Source organism: Mauremys reevesii, linkage group 2, assembly GCF_016161935.1.
Source record: "Mauremys reevesii isolate NIE-2019 linkage group 2, ASM1616193v1, whole genome shotgun sequence".
NCBI lineage: Eukaryota > Metazoa > Chordata > Testudines > Geoemydidae > Mauremys > Mauremys reevesii.
The window spans coordinates 90,079,156-90,101,114 of record NC_052624.1 but is presented as its reverse complement, the minus strand read 5'-3'; the positions used below and the strand labels follow the sequence as shown (position 1 = coordinate 90,101,114).

The 21,959-nt window shown below is 45.7% G+C and overlaps 1 protein-coding gene across 4 annotated transcripts in view; it reads left to right on the top strand.

Moving 5' to 3' along the window:
* Window positions 1–8,608, top strand: part of KIAA0895 (KIAA0895 ortholog) — a 51,908-nt gene extending 43,300 nt beyond the window's left edge. For 3 of the 4 annotated variants that reach the window (XM_039526510.1, XM_039526509.1, XM_039526507.1), the window contains one exon: window positions 8,296–8,608. In XM_039526510.1, the coding sequence (XP_039382444.1) occupies window positions 8,296–8,457 (162 nt within the window). In that variant the 3' untranslated portion in view covers window positions 8,458–8,608. Of the gene's footprint in view, window positions 1–2,377; window positions 2,719–8,295 lie in introns of those variants that run through there. The other variant, XM_039526511.1, reaches the window with a different exon arrangement.
* The last annotated feature ends 13,351 nt before the right edge of the window (window positions 8,609–21,959 follow it).

The window sequence follows — 21,959 nt, the reverse complement described above, 5'->3', positions numbered from 1 at the left end:
TTGTGATTTCCCTGTTAAGTTATAAGCCTCTGGAAAAATTAAAAAAAAAATCACAGTTCACACATACTCAGTAGATGTATTTAGAGGCTGGCAGCATTATTTTCTGAATGTTCCTTCTGTGCTGGCCTTCTTCAATCCCCAGAGTTCCTGTCTGCCAGCTGAACTGAGCATGTGCCATTCCTGCAGAGTATTGCCAACCCTCAGCATTAAAAAAAAAAAAAAAATCACAAGTCAAGCCCCTCAAAAGTCATGACATTGGCTTAAAAATTATGAGATTTTTAAAATAAATGTTGTTCCTTTTGTCTTCTGGGGTTGGATCATTTAAGGTTCATAGTTTCATGGTTTTCTTTGGAAACATGAGGACTAGAAACTTATTTTTTATTTTAATGAAATCTGAGATTTTTCAGATAAAAAGCTGACTCCAGTAGCTAGGTCTTTAAAATAATCAAATTGTGAGTATTGGCAAGGCTGCAGCTGAGCATGCTCTGTCATAGCACTGCTGGGGTTGACCAGGACTTTTTCCTGCAATCACTTCTTCTGGTTGCCAGGGGCGTCTGTGGCATCAGGCACTGGAACTGAGAGCAGGGGGACTATTTTCATAGAATATCAGGGTTGGAAGGGGCCTCAGGAGGTCATCTAGTCCAACCCCCTGCTCAAAGCAGGACCAATTCCCAACTAAATCATCCCAGCCAGGGCTTTGTCAAGCCTGACCTTAAAAACCTCTAAGGAAGGAGATTCCACCACCTCCCCAGGTAACCCATTCCAGTTCTTCACCACCCTACTCCCTTTGCACTCTCAATGTTCCGCTTACCAGCACCCAGGCAACAAAGAAGAGTTGGAGGATGTAGACTAACTTGAATGGAAAGGGGTGAGGGAAGACTGAGAAGATAAGCAGAGAGGGGTAGGAATGGGGTGTTGGGGTGGACAGAGACAGCAAGGTCTATAACCATTTTGAACACTCCCCTTCAGAACCTAGACCTGAACCCAGGAGTCCTGAGTTCAGCATTTCTCTGCTGTCAGCAAATAGGTGTGAAACCCACTAGCAAACTGTGGCCCAGACCGTCAAAGATATTTAGGCTCTCACATTTCATTGATTCCAGTGGAAGCTAGGCCCAGATTCTCAAAATTATTTAGGCTCCTGTGTGTCTAGTGGCTGGTCCACATAGAGGATAATAGCCAACTACTGCTACCACAGCTCCATGAAAATCTGGGCTCTGGATCCAAAGGTCCCATGCCAATGACCCATGTAATTCTATATGCCAGAATTAAGATTTCCTGTGCAACCTTAATTTTGCCCCCTTGCGTGCATGCATTTGGATACAATTACATAATCACATACTATTTTTTCCTCCCAGGACCCAGCCTCATTCAGTGCAGAGGATGGGTTAGGCTCAGGGAATGAAGGGAGTTGGTGTATGTGTGAAGCAGTAGTGTGCCTGGAGGACCCCTCCTTCATTTTCTGCAGAAGTTGGAAGCTGTGTAATGAATGAGACAGGGGCTTGCAGGAAAAGAAAGGAGAGACTCGTGGTTAAGGCAGCTGAATGCTACCCTGGAGAATTGGATTCTGTCCCTGTCTCTGCCATAGAACTCATATGTGATGCTAGGCAAGTCTTTTAAACCAGCCTTTTTACACACAGTCACTAACTGTGTGTTCCTCATTTTCTGGGTGCCCAACTAGAGATCCTGAGGTCTGATTTGCAGAAGAACTGAGCACTTCCAGCTGCGAATGAAGTCAGTGGAAGCTGTGTTTTGAACATATAAACTGCAATAAAAATGCTAAGTACTCTGAAAAAAAATAATCAAGCACTAGATTCCTCAAATTGGGCACCAAAAATTAGTCAACATGTTTGACAATTTTGGTTTTAATCTCTGTGCCTTTCCTCCATCTGCAAAATGGCAATAATACCACCTTACGTTACAGGGATATTATGAAGATAAATTCATTATTGTTTGTGAAACACTGAGATATGACATTGATTAAATGTAATAGAAAAGCCCTTGAGGAAATTAATAGTTTTGTGTTGGTGCAGGATTTAAATAGTATGCAATAAATATAGCCTGCGGCTACTACATATTGAATGAGGAGGAGGATTAAAAGAAATATTGAATAAGTAAGCACTGTCCGTCCTGTGTACTGAATGAGGTAGGGGTCTTATGGAAAACATAGCATTGGATCATGCAACTAGAGTGTATCACAATGTATGTACACAAGAGGGCCAAAGTTCAGTTACACAGACACCCTTCATTCTGGCATTTGCAACTTTAGTGTTCTTTTAATGTGGGTTTTTAATGTAATGTTAATACATTTTGTTATATGTATCTTTTACAAGAAAACTAAGACTCAGGCTATTCTTAGAAAGTCAATTTTTTCCATCAGATATGAACAGAAAGCTCCCACTGGAATTTGATGTATGGTAAACAAGTGTTATGATGAGACCAACTTAAAAAAAGAAGAGGATGTGGATGTTCCGAAAAGAATATTAAGCTTTGCTGAAAGAGCTTGAAAAAGTTTAGGATCCAATCATAGTGAAGATTTCCATCCACTTGGGAAATTCTCACTGCAAATCAGAAAACATTCTCATGGCTTACTGCAGCAAATGTACTGATTGTTCTGGGCAGATGACAGATCGCAAGATGTGCATTTTCTTCTGGCATTTTTCTACCATGAATATAAGTTCTATGTGGGTCCAAAATGAAATAACTACTTTTTACATTTTATTGATAAATTAATATGTCTGTAAAATCAATCCCTGATTTATCATGGGAGTGTGTCTGTATGTCTTCTTCCCTTACCCCAGTGCTGAAAGCCTTGTCAGTCCCAGGAAAAGTCCTGTCTTTTGCTACTTCTCATTTTACTTGGTATTTTGAAGACAGCAGTGTGTAGGAATGCATAGAGTAAGACTAATGTGCTGGTGCAAGCTGCTTGGCCTGCCCAGAGGGGAGAAACAGATGAAAGAGGCTGAAGCCTGGAGAGAAATAATATTGAGAAGTAGCCATTTTAGAGATTTGCAGTGGTTTAGCTAGGAATTAAATCTTGGAATCCTTACAGCCCAGAACGTGATAATTATGTACAAATACAGCTAGACAATAGAAACAGAGCTCATACCTTGCACATAATTCCTAAATGCATCAAATCAGATAATTTCTAAAGTCAGAATGTAAAATGTCACTAATACACATTTTTGGAAAACAGTCTGGCGAGCATGACAGAAAAATCAGCTTCAAAAATCAACTCAAAAACCCCTTTTTTTACCCAGTACAATAGGTTTGCTTACCCACAGTCGTGAAAGTAGCCTATTAAGAGAGAGCTATGTAGTGAGTCATATCTTTCCCTCCTAAAATGTTGCCAAATACCATATTTAGTGATGGCAGTGGCTGGGGGAAATGCAGCTTGATTGGGGCATAGTTTGATCACAGCTGTTGAGCACTTGGGTAGATGCAGGTCAGATAGAAATCTGACCTTTTGTAAGAAACAAAAATTCATTGTCCTGTGGAGGGAGGAGGTTGAAATTTGAAGGCAAGGTGCTGAAAGGGCGGTTTCATAGAGCGGCCCTGCCTTGAGCACTCTCCTGTGAGAGGCCACTGCATGACAGGTGTGCCTGCTTCAGTCTCCCTCCTTCGGAGTCCCCAGTAACTCCACACAAGCTTTCTTGACTCACGATACCCTCCCGGGGGGCAGGATATTGCCAAAACATAGTTTCACATCCATAACATGGTCCATTTCTCACAGCCAGTGTGTGTAGTCTGTAAAAATCCCACATCTTTGGGTCCATCAACATAGCACATATCATGCTCCAGCATCTTCACCACACCCAGGCTCCTCCTGGATCCTCTCCAGCCCTTTTACTAGGACAGCCATCCCAGCCCTGCCCGCTGAAGTGCAACCCTGCTCTTCCCAGGTGGGATCCCCCACAGACTCTTTGCTGGGAGTTCATCCTCACATAGGGATGTTCCCTAATACCCCCTTGGCCCTCAGCCCTCTGGCTTGGGAAGACCAGCCAGCAAACCCTTCTTGCTCCCCTGTCTTTAGCATTCCCCCAGGAACAACCTAAACTTCCTTCAGGGACCTCTCAGTCTCCTGGTCTCTGGCAGCTCTCACCTACTGATTTCCTGGCTCTCTCAGGGTTCGTCTACACGGCAGTAAAATAACTGCAGCATGGCTGTGGGTGGGCTGGCTCAGCTGACTTGGGCTGCTGGGCTCAGGCTGTGGGACTAAAAATTGCAGTGTAGATGTTCCGGCTTGGGCTGGATCCCAGGCTCTGAAACCCCACAGAGGGGATGGGTCTCAGAACCCAGGCTCCTGTCCGAGCCTGAACGTCTACACTGCAGTTTTTAGCCCCACAGCCCAAGCTCTGTGAGCCTGAGCCAGTTGACCCAGGCTGTGAGACTTGGCGCTGCAGGTTTTTTATTGCGGCATAGCTGTTTTTTATTGCGGGCACCTCTCACCTGCTTCTTTCCTTACCGGAACCCTCTCAGGCCCAAGGCCTTCACTTAACTCATGTGGGAAGTAGCTGATGAACCACATGTGCACTGGACACCACTTCCTCTTAAAAGGAGCCGGTCAACTTGTGACATCTTGTAGGCCTCTAACCTCAGCCATCCTACCTTGCACACAGCAGTGCTCAGGGCCGTGTCCCCAGCGTGAAGGGAAAGATTCCATTCCCTGCCACTTTCCACATAGCTTCTCTGCACACAGACAGTTAACTTGAGCTAGGGTTTGGCTTTTAGATGTTTCTATCTTTACACTAGTCAGGCTGTAATGTAGATCTTCCCTTTTTGTGGTCCTCTTAAACAGTAAGTCTCCCATTTGACCAGGATTAGCCTGTGCTTGTTCTCTCTTTATCAGGATTTGTTTTTCCACTGTAGCTCAGAAGGCATATCTGTGCACAAACAGGTGCCTTTCCCAACCTGCTCTACAAACACAGTCTGCACACTATATGAAGTCCAATCTCACCCCTTTCCTGGAGTGTGGAGTTGTTAAGTAACAGCAACAGGATAACGTAAGAGCAGCTCCCCAGACGTGGCTGCTCCTAGTCTTCCTCCAGACTGCTCAGTCTAAACTCTCTTTCCACCCCACCCCCTTATGTATAGATGGATTAACAAGCCACCTGCCTTGGAGTCAGCAGAACTTTCTTTAACTCTTCTCCCAGTCTACTACATCACTGCCAGCCTGTTCTTAAAGCTGGATCTTACAGAAGCTACATTTCTTTCCATCCCTGCAATAGCACATGGGAGAATTGTGGGAGTGGGAGAAACCTATGCAATATTACAAAGCTCTCTGGCCACCCTACCACATTTTGTAAAAACAAATGGTACGTACTGTATTTGTTCCTTATTTTAAAATGAAACAAAGAAGCTCTAGCTGAAATCCCTTGTTGCAGAAATATTTTCATTTCTAAGGTTGTTTTAATTTTACAAAGACAGTTTTATTTTAACTTAATAACTGCACATGCTCGATGAGTAGGGCCCTACCAAATTCATAGCCATGAAAAACACGTCACAGACCATGAATCTAGTCTTCCCTGTGAAATCTGGTCTTTTGTGTACTTTTAACCTATACTATACAGATTTCAGGGGGGAGACCAGCATTTCTCAAATTGAGGGTCCTGACCCAAAAGAGAGTTGCAAAGGGGTTGCAAGGTTATTTTAGGGGGGGAGGGTCACAGTATTGCCACCCTTACTTCTCCGCTGCCTTCAGAGCTGGGTGGCTGGAGAGCGGCAGCTATTAGCCAGGCGCCCAGCTCTGAAGGCAGTGCCCCACCAGCAGCAGCACAGAAGTAACGGTGGTAATACCATGCCACGCCACCCTTCTGCGCTGCTGCCTTCAGAGCTGGGCAGGCAGAGAGCGGCAGCTGCTGACTGAGGGCTCAGCTCTGCAGGCAGCAGCACAGAAGTAAGGGTGGCAATACCATACTATGCCATTCTTACTTCTGTGCTGCCTTCAGAGCTGGGCTCCCGGCCAGCAGCGACCACTCTCTAGCTGCCCAGCTCTGAAGGCAGCACCACTGCCAGCAGAAGCGCAAAAGCAAGGCTAGCAGTACTGCAACCCCCCCCCACTATACCCTTACAACCACCCCACAATTCCTTTTTAGGTCAGAACCCCTACAATTACAACACTGTCATTTCAGATTTAAATAGCTGAAATCATGAAATTTACAATTTTAAAAATCCTATGACCGTGAAATTGCCCAAAATGAACCGTGAATTTGGTAGGGCCCTGTCGATTAGCAAAGAGAAGCAGGTAGTTGTGTAGGGTGAGATCTTTCAAAAGTGCTCATGAGAGCATTCCCCATCCCCATGCAGGAGCAGAGCAGGATTATAGCCTTGTACTTAAGAGACTTCTAGGGAAGAGGATCTGGCACAACACAGTCTCAGAGAAATGTGGCATGCCAGTTAGTAGAAACATCCATGCCTCAGGCCTGCCTGTGGAACAACAATGCAGGGGCAATCATGCTGGACATTGCCCAATAGCTCTTGTAGCTAACACCCGAGCCAGCACCCCTCCACTCTTCCTCCCTGCACGATTCAATCACAGTGCTGCCAACTCTCACAATTTTATCATGAGTCTTGGGATACTTGGGGTTTTTCTTGAAGCCCCAGCTCCTGGAGTGTAGTAATTATGTGAGAATCTAGCTCTCATTAAAAAGTAACTATAGTCTGTATGGTAGCAGAGAAATGCTTGAAAATGATCCACCTGCACTCTGAAGGCTCGGAAGGCTAAGAAAATAAACCCAAAATTTATTATTTTTGTAACAATCTCATGATTGTTGAGACCTCACTCATTGTTTTGGAATGCTTAGATTGCCAATACTGCAATCATAATTTGTACCAAGTTACTTACTAATTGGGTTGTCACCTATGTAAGTTTTCCCAGTATCATTCCTTTTTGGAGATACTGATTTCCTAGGATAGCTAAGTACACCCTGCCAGCTGTCCAGTTGTATGGGCCCCAAATCATCCTGTATGTCCCAGTTTTTTGTAACTCAGAAGTGGCAACTCTCGTACTAGAAAGACACATTTTTATTTTGCTCTGCACAAGCACAGATGAATTATTGGGGGTGAAACTAAAGCTTTGGAAGCTTGGGTCATGTTAGCACTGATAGTCTGGCTGCTTCCCCAAAACGTCTATGAACCATACGAGGACTCCTCCCATCCCTGCAGTCTCCATACATCCACAGAGCCTTTTCATTTCCCTTTCTAGTTTCCCAAACCTTGGCCATAACAGCCCCCACTTCCCTCCTCAAATCTCCCATCGGGCCTGCCCCTCCCCTTGCATGGGAACATGCGTAAGAGCAAATTTTCCATCCCTTCCCCCTCAGCTAAGAGGCCTGCAACAGCCCTGATCTTTCATGTGCGCAAGCTCATTCTGTCTTTCACATCTTGCTCACATGGTGGCTTCTGTCAGTGTCCCAATTACACTCTGCATCTCTGTCAGGGAAGCTCCAGAGCACATAAGGTTTGCAAGGAGAAATGAGCCCCAGTGTAAGAAACTGGATGTCTGCTGGTACATACAACAGGACTGTCAAAAAAGAAGAAAGGCCATCCTTGTGGATGGCAAGGAAATCAGTTTTTCCAGACTAGTTCATTCATCCTTAACAGCCACCAATCCTGCTCCCTTTGACGTTACTAAGACCTGGTCTACACTACAGAGTAAGTAGACTGTGTAAGCGTCTACACTACAATGTTCCTCCTGCTAATTTAACTTGCCCGCTACACTGACCTAACAACTCCATCTTTGCTAGAGGCATAGCACAGTTCGATCTAGTTAAGTTGACGCAGTGTCCGTGTAGACACTGCATTACTTACATCATCTGCTGCTGCCTTTGACAGGTGTCAGAGCTGGTGTGGCAGGGCTCTGGCTGTCAGTGCCCGCAAATGCCCCACTTAAGTTGGTGCAAGCGTTCCTGATGAGGACACGCACCGCCGACAGAAGGAGCATAATGTGGACACCAATGGTTGATTTAATTACTGTGGTGTCTGTACGTTAACCTAACTTAAATTGTAGTGTAGACATGCCCTGAGAGTCTGTTCATTGACTTCAGTGGCAGCAGAACCAGGCCTCCTTTGAAAGGATGTAGTAATTCCCCGGGCTCATGTTCTAATGCACATCTTACTGGACCATGCATAAAACCAGACTCTATCATCACCTCGAGAGAAGGATTCTGACAAGATGCTTTAAAACACCTTTGCCCTGGAATCCTTTTGTCACCTATGAGAGGGGAATGAAACTGTGTTTTAGACATGTCAATTTGCAAAATGGGTACAGCTTTGACTTAACCCTGTCTTCTCCTCTAGGTCTCTTACGAGGATGTGGATCGCTTGAAGGAATTTGCGGTGATCGAGAACATGAGAGTACCACACTTCTTGCAGGACCATATCAGATACATGGAACATTTGGAAAAGATCATGGAGGTGAATGAGCTGACTGACCAAGAGCTCCAGGATCTCATAGTGTAACAGTCAGTCTTTTTTACCAGAAATCTGTTCTGTATGCAGCCGGTTATACAGAACTGGACTTCACCACAGCCTGCAAAACTAGAATGAATCAATTTTGGTTTTGTTTTCTGGCAAAAATCTAGACTATTTAGATTTGTTAAATTTTTTTTTTTTTTAAAAAGAAAAAATACAAACCTCAGACTATCAATTCAGGAATGTTTCTTTGAAAACGAGTTTTGAGATTCTTTCCTCACTCCCATAGTATATATTGGTGGGGTTGTTTTTTTAAGGTTTTGTGCCTCTTCCAAATTAAATTATGGATTGAACATAGACACATCATTTAGGATTTCCCTTGTAACTGGTCAGTCCCATTGTCCCCTAAATGGTCTGTACACTGAGCAGGATTGTTTGAAATGTCTTGCTTTTATGATATGCTGCTTTTTATTCTTTCTAAAGTCTGCGTTTTGTAATTTTTCCCCTTGGCTCACTCGCATTGGCTTCATTTCTGGTCATGGCCTTCACAACAATCCCCCACAGCAGCAAAATTGTGGAACTACTACAGACTATGCCACCATCTTCTTAACTCTACCCCATTGTATACTGCTTCCCTCCTTGTAAGATCACAATGCGCAGACACGCTCCCTTGCACAACAGCATTGTCGTTTGGACATGCGAGAAAGAGGTGATTTGCACACTTCACCTTTCAAATAGCAGCAGTTAAGGTTGCTGTGTAAATGGCTGTGAACAGACTAGAAAGTTGCCCTCTTCCTGCCAAGAGGTGTTGTGCTGTTGCAGCATTGAATATATGCCTTTCACTGTCCTCCTCCTTGAAACCAGTACAGGTTTCAAGAGGATGAGCTGCAGGAAAGGGCCTTTTTTTGCCCTTGAGGACCCATTTAGCATGTTTAGCAAATGGAAAGTGTTAGTGGTTTGGAAGAAGGACTGGGATGAACTGAGTTTTCTGACTAATGTACGCAATCAATCCAGATAGGGGGCCATATTTCATTTCAAAAAGTAAAAGCACCCCTTCGCTCTAGCGCCTGAACCCTGTGTGGGTTTGGTTACTTGGAGTGGTTTCGGCCCTAATGCTGCCAGGAGCTCTGCCCTCATGGAGCTCACTGCTGGATTGGGAACTTTAATGGGCAGGGGACAACATTCGCAAGTGCCCTATTCCAATATTCAGAGCAACTGAAGAGTTCTGGCACATCTGAAGCATCCTGAGCTCTGTTTTGAATGTGGGTGCCATACAAAACAAGTAGTGAAAGCACATAATTGTAGGGTCATCTATTCAAACTAATAACTTAGGCAAGGCAAGAAGGTTGTTCACTACAGAGACCACATTTTCTGAGTCCAGAGTATTAGGAAAGCGCTAATAGTGGCTCCTTAGCACATGCTGAATCAAGCTTTGCACCTGAAGTATTGGGCTTACTTTAAATTCAGATCATTTTACCAAGGCTAAATGCAGCTGTTAGGCCCTCGGGTTTCTGGAAGAGTCCCAGACTCACAACTCCTTCCCTTGCGCCTGTGGGGAGTGGGGACAAGAGCACCGTACTGCAGCTGTGAAAATGGTTCAGCGTGCTTCCCTACCCCCACATGGGCTCAGCTCTGCTGGTCAGTGTGTTGTCGGAGGGGGGAAGAGAACTGGAGCCAAAGTTCCATTTCCCTGCTTTGCGGAGGGAATACTGGCTACAATCTTCCCCTCCTCCCATACAGCAGGCACTGCCTGCAATATGTGGAGCATTAATGCAGACACACCATGGCGGTGGGGAGGTCTGACTCCCCGGCCTGGCTGCATCTGGCTGAATGACAATCCAGCCCCTGGCATCGAGTTGTGTGGAACTTAGTGGCTTTTGATTAAGGAATGGAATAACTCCCAAAGCCTCTGACTTTACACCAAGTACGATGGTGTCCATTCCAGATTTAAAGTTTAAACAACACATTTTGTGACCAGTGAGAGGAAAAGAAATCTCACCTAGCATAGAGGTTTTTGAATAACCCATCAAACCAGCTGCCTTTAAAGTACTATTACACATCTGTGCTCTGGTGGCTGCCTGCTTGAAAAAAAGAAAAACATCTGAGCTGCTCCAGGAACTCAATGAGCAAATTTGCTGATCTGTTTTACAAAACATGGACCAAGAACACCTCACAGTAGTCTTAATTTTGTATTGTTTAACAGCTTCAAACTCTTTTAATCTCTGCATTCTAGTGGGTGAAACTTCCCCTCTGCCCCCAAAATATCAGTCTTAACCTTGCCTGCCTAGCTTTGTTCAAAGCCCTTCAGGCAAACTGGGGAGCTGCTGTATGACTGCATCAACCTGGTGGAAATATTTGCACAGCAGTACCCAGTAATGCAACCAGACATTCAGAATGCGTCAGCTCAGCTATTTTGCTGCGAGCAGCAGAAGTTCAGATCAGACTTTTCACATGTTAAAAGTTGAATGTGAAGATTCCAGGTAAAATCCACCCTTGGGGGTAATTGGATTGAGGCCTGTGGAATTACACCAGGGATGAATTTGGCCCACTGTGTTGAAGCAGAGGTACATATGTCCCATTCTGAGTGAAAGGGCCATAAATTAGAGGTGAACTTTTCTTAACTGAAATAACCCCTGCATTTCTCCGATCACTTCTGTAGTAAATACAAACATATGCTTAAGCAACCCAATATAGTCATGAGAATAGTCTTTATTATATTTACAATAATGGAGTCACTGGAAAACATTATGTTTATGTGTAATTATTGTTACAGAATATGATAGTTACCGCCCCTTCTCAACTGCCTGCTGATACTCCATTACTGCTCTGTGGGTTTGCTGATGTAAACTCCAGGGGCTTATTTTTCTTCTTTAAAAGACCTGGATTTATTTTCCCCACAGAAATTGCTCCCATTCCACTTCTACCATTCTCCATTATGCGAATAGGTGTACTCCAGTACAAGCTTAGATTCTGGACGTGTCAGCATGATGTGTCAGCATAACAATTGTACTGTAGCAGGCACAAATGTCAACCTCTGTTTCTCAACACCAAGCTTGTCCTGCCGCCTTTGTAACAGTGTTTCAGATTTGTAATGGTAGTTTTGTAAACTTTTTGAAATTTTTATTGTGATGGACCTTGTTATTGTCATAGTATTGAAGTTCTGTAATAAAGTATGTGGATGATACTGCATAGGAATTCACATCAGAAAGTCTCACAATGTCTTTAATGTGAAAACAGACTTCTGAGCTTTAATAGGTTTGAGTTGCTGCTTGGTTTATGTTTTATGCTTTTAATTGCTTAATTTTAGTTAAGTATACATTTTTTATATCAACACAAAGTCGCAACAACTTCTCACACAGTTCTTTCCCACCCACCTCACACAATCCTTGCTTGTACAAATTTTACGTTGTTAAAATTGCAGCTAGCCTAACTCTTGCTAACCAAAACTGTCTTGCATTAAAATCCCCTACAAATCCCTGTCAGTTCTTTCTCCGCTTCCACAATAATTAAGTTGAAAAGTGAAGAATATCACCAAAGTGTCCCACATGCCCTTCCTTCTCTCTCCCCCCTCCCCTTTCACACTCAGAGCCTGAGCACCATCAGAAAAGTCACACCTCTAACTTAAAATCACTTTTAAGGCCTTTAGATGCAAAAAAGTTGCAAATGTAAACACACAAGAGTTGTGGATCTCACTGCCCTGTTAGCTCTAGAGCAGGGGTAGGCAACCTATGTCACACGTGCCAAAGGCAGCATGCAAGCTGATTTTCAGTGGCACTTACACTGCCCAGGTCCTGGCCACCGGTCCGGGGGGCTCTGCATTCTAATTTAATTTTAAATAAAGCTTCTTAAACATTGTAAAGTAAATAAGGTTTTTAAATACAACAATAGTTTAGTTATATATTATAGACTTATAGAAAGATCTTCTGAAAATATTAATGTATTACTGGCATGCGAAACCTTAAATCAGAGCGAATAAATGAAGACTCGGCACAGCACTTCTGAACAGTTGCCAACCCCTGCAATAGAGCAAGTCAGATTTTTTTTTTAAACTGGGGACAATTTTGGCAAAAATGAGTTAAAAAAAGTTAAAGATTTTCCATGCAAAATTCTGACTTTTTGGCAAAATTTGAAACCCAAGAGTTTTTTGCCAAAACTTCAGTTGCAAAGTGCAGCCACTCTGTCTCACAGGAGTTGTAGTTGGGATTTCTCATACCTCTCTCTCCTCCTCTTCTCTATACTGTACTCTCATGAAATAGCAGCGTATACGTTACCAACTCTAATTCAGTGTGATAGAACATAGATGGTGGAAAGTTTCCCATTTGCTCTCAGTACCAATCTGAAATTCATTAGACACACTCCAGTGGCAAATCTACAACAAGAACATATCTTAGATCTCTTTTACAGCATTTGAGTTGTGTTGGTGCAAGTCATCAGTTAGGAAGCTTTACAAACTATCATTCTTAATTCACACAACAGATACATCACGGACAACAGCAGTGCAAACTTCTCCACACTGCAGCACCAATGTTGCTCTGGAGGGGCCATCTCTCAGGGTGTTTTCCATGTCCATTTGATCTGTGGCATTTCTGCCAAGAATGCCCAGAGGGTACCAGTATAGCCAAGTCCAGTGGATTTCAGGATGTGGACCTTGCTCACTGGAAACTAGACTGATCACAGGAATTGATTTTACATTGATCGCCACAAGTCACCCGATGATACTAATGCCTAGGTGCTTTACTCCTAGGGGCCCGAGCCAGTTTGGAACCAGTAATCTGCCAAAGAGAGGAACTCCTTTCTTTCTAGACCTTCTCCCCTCCCCCATACTATTATATAGCTCTGGTTTGAAAGTGTGCTCCCCCACACCTCCCCTTAGAAATTTTCAACAAATATGAAAACATGTAAATTTTCCACAGAAAAATTCAATTGATCACAAACAAAACATTTTGGCCAAAAATGGGAGTTGTAGCGCCTCATGGGAGTTGTTTGCTCCTCACGTCCTAGTCTCCTCCATGGCCAGGATCCCCAGTAAGACTGTAGGCTTGGTCTACATTCCCAATTTGTCAGTATAACTACGTTGCTTGGATTTTCTACACCCCTGAGTGGCAGTTATACCAACCTAACTCCCATTGTAGACAGCACTATGGTGACAAGAGAACTTCTCCTGTTGGGCATAGTTATCACCTCTTGGGGAGGTGGATTAACTGCACACTTGAAGACATTACATACTAAGCACTACAGCGGCACTGTAAGTGTAGACAAGCTCACAATCTCCCCATTTGGTGAGTGCCGGAGTCCCTGGTTGTGGTTCATTATGGGAGATGTAGTCCAGCTATGGATCCTGGCCAGTAAAGAAGAATGAGGGACACAAGGGGCAAACTACAACACCCATCAGGCACTACAATGTCGAAATTCTAAATATTTAGACAAAAAGCCCAACACAGACACTTTTCACCAAAAATTTCATTTACTTGAGAACCTAGTTTCCTCTTGAAAAAACAGTTCTGATGGAAAATGTTTGACCAGCCCTAACATTAAACTAATTATTTTTGCAGGCAGCACTGTAGTCCCTCCCACCCCCTTTGTCAACGACAGAAACAGCTCTGGCTGTGCCAATAGCTTGTATGGAAAATGCCTTATAGAGGAAATAGCTTTTAGCTGGCTGGGGTCTTGGTTCAGTAGGAACTCTAACAGTAGTGTGCCCTCTACTGAATCAACACCATCCCTGCTTTCTGGAACACGTGGGGTTTGCTTGGGGAGGTCACCAAGCCAAGTATTGAGCTGGCTAATCCTGTTCAGCTTGTGTGAGGGGACAGCAATCACAGAGCCAAGTGGTACAGGGGGACAGAGAGCAAGTTTAAAAATAAAAACAAAGGGCCTGAACCTCCACTCACATAAAATTGTGTCAATCAGGAGTAACTCAAATGAAGTCAGTGTGAAACTGGGGTATGTATGGGAGAGGAGAACAAGGTCCAAAGTGACATGAAGGAGGAAAGGCGTAAGGGGGCAGACTCTATCCCCCCACTAAGGAGCATTTACACCACACTGGACTCCTTAGAGCAGGAGTGGCCAACCTGAGCCTGAGAAGGAACCAGAATTTACCAATGTACATTGCCGAAGAGCCACAGTAATATGCATCAGTTCCCCGCCCTCCCCCCAGCTCCCAGCACCTCCCGCCCACCGGCAGCCCCACTGATCAGTGCCACCCCCTCCCGATCAGCAGTTTCATGGCGTGCAGGAGGCCGTGGGGGGGGGGGGAGGGGGAAATGAGGGCACATCAGGCTCAGGGGAGGGGGGCAGGACCTGTGGCAGAGCCAGGGTTGAGCAGCGAGCACCCCCTGGCACATTGGAAAGTTGGCACCTGTAGCTCCAGCCCTGGAATCGGTGCCTAAATAAGGAGCCATATATTAACTTCTGAAGAGCTGCATGCGGCTCTGGAGCCACAGGTTGGCCACCCCTGCCTTAGAGGTTGTGGAAATGGCTCTTAAGACAACACCGCCAGTGGCAGGGGGGAAGGTGCACCGTGCACGGGCAGCAAAAGTGCATGCTAAAGGACTGGCTGGAGCACATCACGCTCCAAATGTTAATTGGCAGTGGAGCAGCTATAGCCCAAGTAAATCACAGGGATTGCTCATGCCCAGGGCTATGCTGGCCCCTCAAGTAGCACAGAATCTGGGAGGTGCAAAGATGTCAAGAAAAATGCCTGGAAGGGCAAAATAAAAAGGAAGTGCTTCTAGCAAAAACAAAGGTCCCTGTAAGGTGTCTCCATCTGAACACTTAAATACCAAGTCATCCAAGAATCACTAGTTACTTTTAAAAATCTTGCCCATTGAACCTAATCTAAACTGCTCTACAGGTTGGATCTGCTATAAAGAGAAGTTCATAGATTAGTAGCACTGCAAAAAACATAAATAGTATCAATATTTTAAGTCAAACGAAAGAGAATTGAAATATCACAACCACAGATTACAAAAACACATTATAATACAAGGTGTCCACTTATTTAGCAATGTAAAGACAGTAAATACTCATTGCCACATATTTGGCATGATGCTGGATTAAGTGGATCACATCACAAGACTAAGTCAGTTCATCTCTTGCAAAAGATATTTGAAGGGTCATCATTAACAAGTCTAGGACTAGGGGGGAGAGAAGAGAAAGAAAGACAAAGGGGAATGTTTTAAATAAATAAATATAAAATGAGTTAATTGAACCAAGTTTGGTTCAGATTTAAATAGTCCCAGATGGTGCATTGTAACATTGGGAAAAAAAACAACCACCCACCATAATGGAAGACTGACAAGTAAAAAAATATCTATTAGTATTTTGGGGTCACTAGGCAATTTTATGTACTATTATAGACTATCTCAAAACGGTCTATATTCGATTAAGGCCTGCATGTGACTGACTATTGAATTTTAATGGCATGTTTATATTTAATATATAATATGTAAATCAAAAGAGATAGCCATGTAAAGTTATGCCTCCAGCTTTAATCCTATCTAAATTAATTCCTTATTGACACTGTTAAAATAACTATGTTCCCCATTTTTAATCACACAGACCTAAAAACAATGGGGAATGAAAATAGCAAGCAACATAATGAAGACTTGGAAAAAGGTCAAACATTTTGACAACTGCACAGTGTCTATGGGATTCTCTTCCTCTTAAGACTATTTTGTCCCAAACGTCCAGGGGATCTGCAGGCTCTTCAAAGCATTTGGGATGAAAATACAGAGGTCCCTGGCACCATTGTGATGTTACAGTGAGAGAACAAGCCATCATAGGAATGCATGCAGGATCATGCTGCATAAGGATCTGTCTGAATAGGAAAACACCAAGAAAAAGACAAGTGATGCAGGAAACGACGCTAGCGATTCAGCAGATGGCGCTCTTCTCCAAGTCAGTACTGTATCAATTCCCCAGCATGATACTGGGGACACTGTGGCACCTCGCTCCAACACCATCTATCTGAGGAGACATAACTGAAGTCTGTCACTGGTGGTCATTTGTGATCCCTGTCACAAGATTAGGAATACTGCCCCAATGTCCTGGCCTGATTCCAATTCAGGTAATTCCACGCTGCCTGCTGTAGAAAATTTCAACTACTTAGGGCTATTAGATTTTCAAAGTGAATAATCAGGACACCTGTTACTGCTCAATCCCTGTGCTTCAATCTGCTCACTTTTTCTCTTCCCTCCCTTCCTTTCTCCCTACTACCTGCCCATCACACCATGTGCTGCACTTGTTCATTCCCAATCTTTTGTCACCCCTGAAACATGCTCACTTCCATGCCCCTGCAGGATTGCTAATCCCCAGTATTCCAAAATTGAGCCAGACCCAAAACACATGAGACTGGCTTAAAACCACATTGGGGTTTGTGTGTTTTTAAATCACCCAGGGTTTTGCCCTGCCTTCTGATTCTGGAGCTTTTAGGAAGGAAGCTGTTCCAACCCCAGTATGTCTCTGATTCTTCAATGGACACACGCTGGGGGTGTCCAACCAGGAGTGCAATGACAGACACACCACATTCTCTGCCCTCGCCCACGGGAGTGGGGGAAGCTGTCATTCTGCCCCACTCCATCCAACTCAGCTTCCATTCTCCTGCCCACTTCCTCCATCTCTCATTTCTTCCTCTCCCAGTCTCTGGTCCTGCCCCACCTGTTCTTTGCTAGTCTCACATTTTTCCCTTCTGCCACGGTCTCTTAAATTCATCTATTCCCCCTGCCCCTCCGTTGCAATCTCATCTCTTTCCATCCTCCCACTCTATGCTCTATATTACCTTGAACCTATATCCTACCCCCAATCCTCATTTCTTGCCCTCAGTTCCACCTCCTCACCTCCCAACCCCTCACTACATGATTTTCTCCCTGTCCCCAGTCTATCTTTCTGCCCTTCATCCATTTCCAGCCCTTCTTAAGTCTCCTTCCCCCACCTCCCCTTGCACTAGTCTCTGTCTCTGCTGCCAACAGTCATGAGAACGAGAATCACAGTGTCACTTTCTTCTACTGAACAAGGAACTTTGTTAGAAGATGGGAAATAGTATTGTCCCCAAAGCTGCACTTACAGTGTCACTGCAGAACTTCTGCCTAGAACCTTCCTTAGGCCCCTCTGGCCTGCCTTCCTGCTACAGATTTAAAGACATAGCATACCTATCCTCACATCCACCCTACATAGCTGGGAAACCCATTGGTAAAGTGCCTCTGTAGTGACACATTCAGGATGAATACCTGCTACTGCTTCAGGTAGAGGTTCATGCTGATGACCCAGAAGTCAAGTATTCCAAAGTCAGGAAATACAACATTAAGGTTGTCCAGGCCACATCAGTTTGCCCCCCTTGTGCCTACGCATTATGGTATGGTCTTAGTTAACATGATCACTTACTATTTTTGAGTGCTTGACTTTGCAACTGTAATGGTCTTTTAACACAGGCTATTTTTTTATGTTGTAACTTTAGCGCCCTCGTGGCCAAGATGGAGTCTGCTCTGCAGGCAGCTCTGGCCAAGAGACAGCGCGTGCAGGAATGCAGCAGGAGAAATCCCTTCCACCCCAGGGGCACCTGTTCCAACCCCCAGAGTGAACACACCCACCCACAGGAAAAGCACAGTCTATATAACAAAGGGAGATATTTATTTACAGAGGGCTGGGAGGAGAAAAACAACAAGGGGAAATATAGGGGGAGCAGTAAAACAGGCTGCATTCAAACCAAGGCCCCACGGACCCAGTGGTAGCACAGTCTGACAGGGCAGATACCGAGCAATGTGTCTGTACACAGTGTTCAGGAGGCCTGAGCAAAGTTCCAGTCCGGTGGTGAGTCTTGGGTGCTCCTGGTCGTCTTCAGCGCCAGTGAACTCTCCCCAGCAAACCCCTCCGGTGCCTCTTCTGCCGCTCTCTGCAAAGCCCCACAGAGCGGCCACCTCCCCACTTAACTATCTAACAGCCTCCCTCCTTATTCCCAGTGCGGAGTCACAAGCCCCAGTACTCACAGCCCCAGGCAGCTCCGGGCAGCCGTGATACTGGGTCCAGCTCTGGCCTGTCCTTCTCGGGCGAGTCCCCCCGGCACAGGACTTCTCCTGGCTCCTGTCCTGGGCTGTCCCCGATCAGGCTTGTCCTCCTCAGGCCTCCAGCAGGTTCTCTCTGCTTCCTTCCCCAGGGCCAGCCATGCTGCTCTCCTCTCTCCCTCCAGCTCCAGCCCTGCCCCCTGGAGTTTCCCTCCTTTTTTCTTACTCTCCCCTCCCCTTTGGGAAAAAGATTTAAAGGGGCCATGCTCTCTAGACCCCAAAGGGGTTACACTCTTCCCCCCCAAAAGAAATAATCCTTGATGTCCCCATCAAGGTAGACAACTTTAAGCCATGGATCCCCAGCAGGAGACCCAGGGCCCCCATTCGTCAGAAGCATTCCCATCATCCATCCCACAGGACCCCGAGGTGGAACAGGTTTCCATGAGGCAGCTCGCCCCGTGGCACCCCAGGAAGCTGTAGGTCACTGGGTTCCCCTAAACGATCATACGTCAGCACACACCTGGGCTTCCCTTCCCTAGAGGAACGTCTAGGCTGGCTGTCGGATGTTGGCTGAGGTGACACCACTGGACATGGAGGCAAGATGATGGGTCCTTGAGGTACAAATTCAAGTGCATCTGGGTTTAAAGTGGCTGTTTGGGGTACAGGGTTCTCTGCCTGCACTGAACCTTCCTCATCATGTTCTTGGGGGGTCTCCACAGCTTGGGACAGTGAGGCCTCGGGAATGCTCAGTGTGGGGTCTTCCCCTTCACCATCTCTTTGCGTGACAACAAAAGGATCCATTAGGGTCAGGTCATTCCCAACTGGATGTTCACCAAACCCTATTTCATCCTCACTCTCCGAGGAGCTGGGTGTTTGCAGAGGACGGGTATATTTCCGTCGTTGGGACCGTGTCCGACTTGCAGGTCCGGGAGTCTCAGAATCTGTGGAAACATCCTCACAGGGAAACAATACTTGTCCTATAGGTAACAGATGATTCCGGTGGAGAGTTTTGGTGGGGCCGCGACTGCCCTCAGGGCGTATGCGATACACTGGTAGATCCCCAAGTTTCTTCTCTATAATGTACGGGTGTGACTCCCAACGATCTGCAATTTTGTGTTTTCCCTGTAGGCCGAGATTTCGGGCCAAAACTCGGTCACCAACCCGAATCTCCTGTTGCCTCACTCGCTGATCATATCGGGTTTTATTCTTTTGATTCTGGTGACCAGCTGCTTGCGTCGCTATTCGATATGCCTCTTTCAGTTGATCTCTTAAGCGCGCCACATACCCCAAGTATGTTTTTGGGAGTGCCCCATCTGAAGACACTTCAAAACAGAGATCGATCGGCAACCGGGCCTCTCGACCGAACATTAACATGTATGGTGTGAACCCAGTTGCATCGTGTCGAGTGCAGTTATATGCATGAACCAAATGCTCTACGTGCTGGCTCCAGTATTTTTTCTGCTGAGGCTCCAGAGTTCCCAGCATGTTCAGTAGCGTGCGGTTGAATCGTTCTGGTAGTGGATCCCCTTGGGGATGATAAGGGGTGGTGCGTGATTTTTTTATCCCCATGATCTTACAAAGTTCTTTTATTAATCGACTTTCAAAATCCCGTCCCTGATCTGAGTGTAGTCGGGCGGGCAACCCATAGTGGACGAAGAACTTTTCCCACAGGATCTTGGCAACCGTGGAAGCTTTTTGATCTTTGGTGGGATAAGCCTGGGCATAACGAGTAAAATGGTCAGTGACCACCAAGATATTTGCAGTACCCCGGCGGTCAGGCTCTAATGACAGAAAGTCCATAAAGACAAGCTCCATGGGTGCAGAACTTGTGATGCTGACAAGAGGAGCTGCCTGCTTAGGCAGAGTCTTTCGTTGGATACATCTGGTGCAGGTGCGAATATGGTGGGCGATGTCAGGCCCCATTCGGGGCCAATAGAATCTTGCCTTAACTAGGGGCTCCAACCTCGATTCCCAGATGCCCCATTCGATCGTGGCAGGCCTCTAGCACGCCTTGCCGGTACTTCTGCGGTAGCACCAACTGCTTATGGTGAGGCCTCTGAGGATGCTTCTGCCCTCGGTAAAGTCGTCCATCCCGAACCAATAAGCGATCCCATTCTTTCAGCAAAAGGGCCTCCTCTGGGTGACTCGGTCGAATAGCCCTGGGATCTTTTCCCCTTTCCAATGCATAAAGGATGTCCTTCATCCGTGGATCAGCTCGCTGGGCGTACTCTACCTCTCGATCCTTTAGTTTGGGCAGCTGTGGGTCCAGTACTCTAGTAAAACTTGAGTAGGCTATGGGTATGGCTTCTGGTGGTGCACCCAGACAGTCAATTGCCCGCTCTCCATTGGCTGTGGATTTTTCCTCCACAATGGATACCCGTTGGCATAAAGCTCTCAGTTCAGAGGTCCCCACATTCATCTGATCATTGAGTAATAAATCCTTAGAGTGAGGTTGCCGAGACAAGGCATCTGCATCCATGTTTGTTCGACCGGGTCGATACTGCAGAGTGAAATCATAGGCAGAGAGTGCCGCTAACCACCGGTGTCCTGCTACGGATAATTTTGCTGTTGTCTTGATGTATGTCAAAGGGTTATTATCAGTTTTTACAGTGAACTTGGCCCCATAGAGGTAGTCATGGAACCTCTCTGTGATGGCCCATTTCAATGCCAGGAACTCCACTTGATGTGCAGGGTAGTTTCTCTCAGGCGGTGTGAGACCTCGACTTGCAAATGCTACCGGTCGGAGTTTGCCCTCACGCTCTTGATAAAGGACAGCGCCTAAACCAGTGTAGCTTGCATCAACATGAAGTTCATACGGCTGGGTGGGATCAGCGTACACCAAAACAGGTGCTTGCGTGAGCTGTTGAATGATTTTATGGAAAGCTTCTTCACACTCAGCAGTCCACCGTTTTCCAAAAGGTGCACCCACATTGAAGTATTTATGGCGAGGTGAGTTCCCCTTCTTCTTATTTGTGGGGGGGTATCCCTTGGTGAGCTCTGTGAGTGCATGTACGATGTGCGAAAAATTCTTGATAAACTTGCGGTAATAGCCACAGAATCCCAGAAATGACCTTAATTCCTTGAGAGTTGTGGGCCTCGGCCAGGTAGTTACCGCCTTCACCTTCTCTGGGTCTGTAGCTATACCATCTGCAGACACTATGTGTCCCACATACCGCACGGATGTCTGGCAGAAGATGCACTTGTCTAAGGATAACTTGAGGCCAGCCTGTTCCAAACGATCCAGGACTTTGCACAGCCGAGTCTCGTGTTCTTCTAAAGTGCGCCCGAACACTATAATGTCATCCAGGTATACCAGACACTCCAACAGGTGCATGTCCCCTACCACCCGCTCCATGAGTCGCTGAAATGTGGCTGGAGCTCCAGATACTCCTTGAGGCATGCGATTAAATTGGTAAAATCCTAAAGGGCAGATGAATGCTGTCTTCTCCCGGTCCTCGGGTGCCATGGGCACTTGATAGTATCCACTGCGGAGGTCAAGGACAGAGAACCAGCAGCTACCATTCAAGCTATCCAAAGCGTCATCCACCCGGG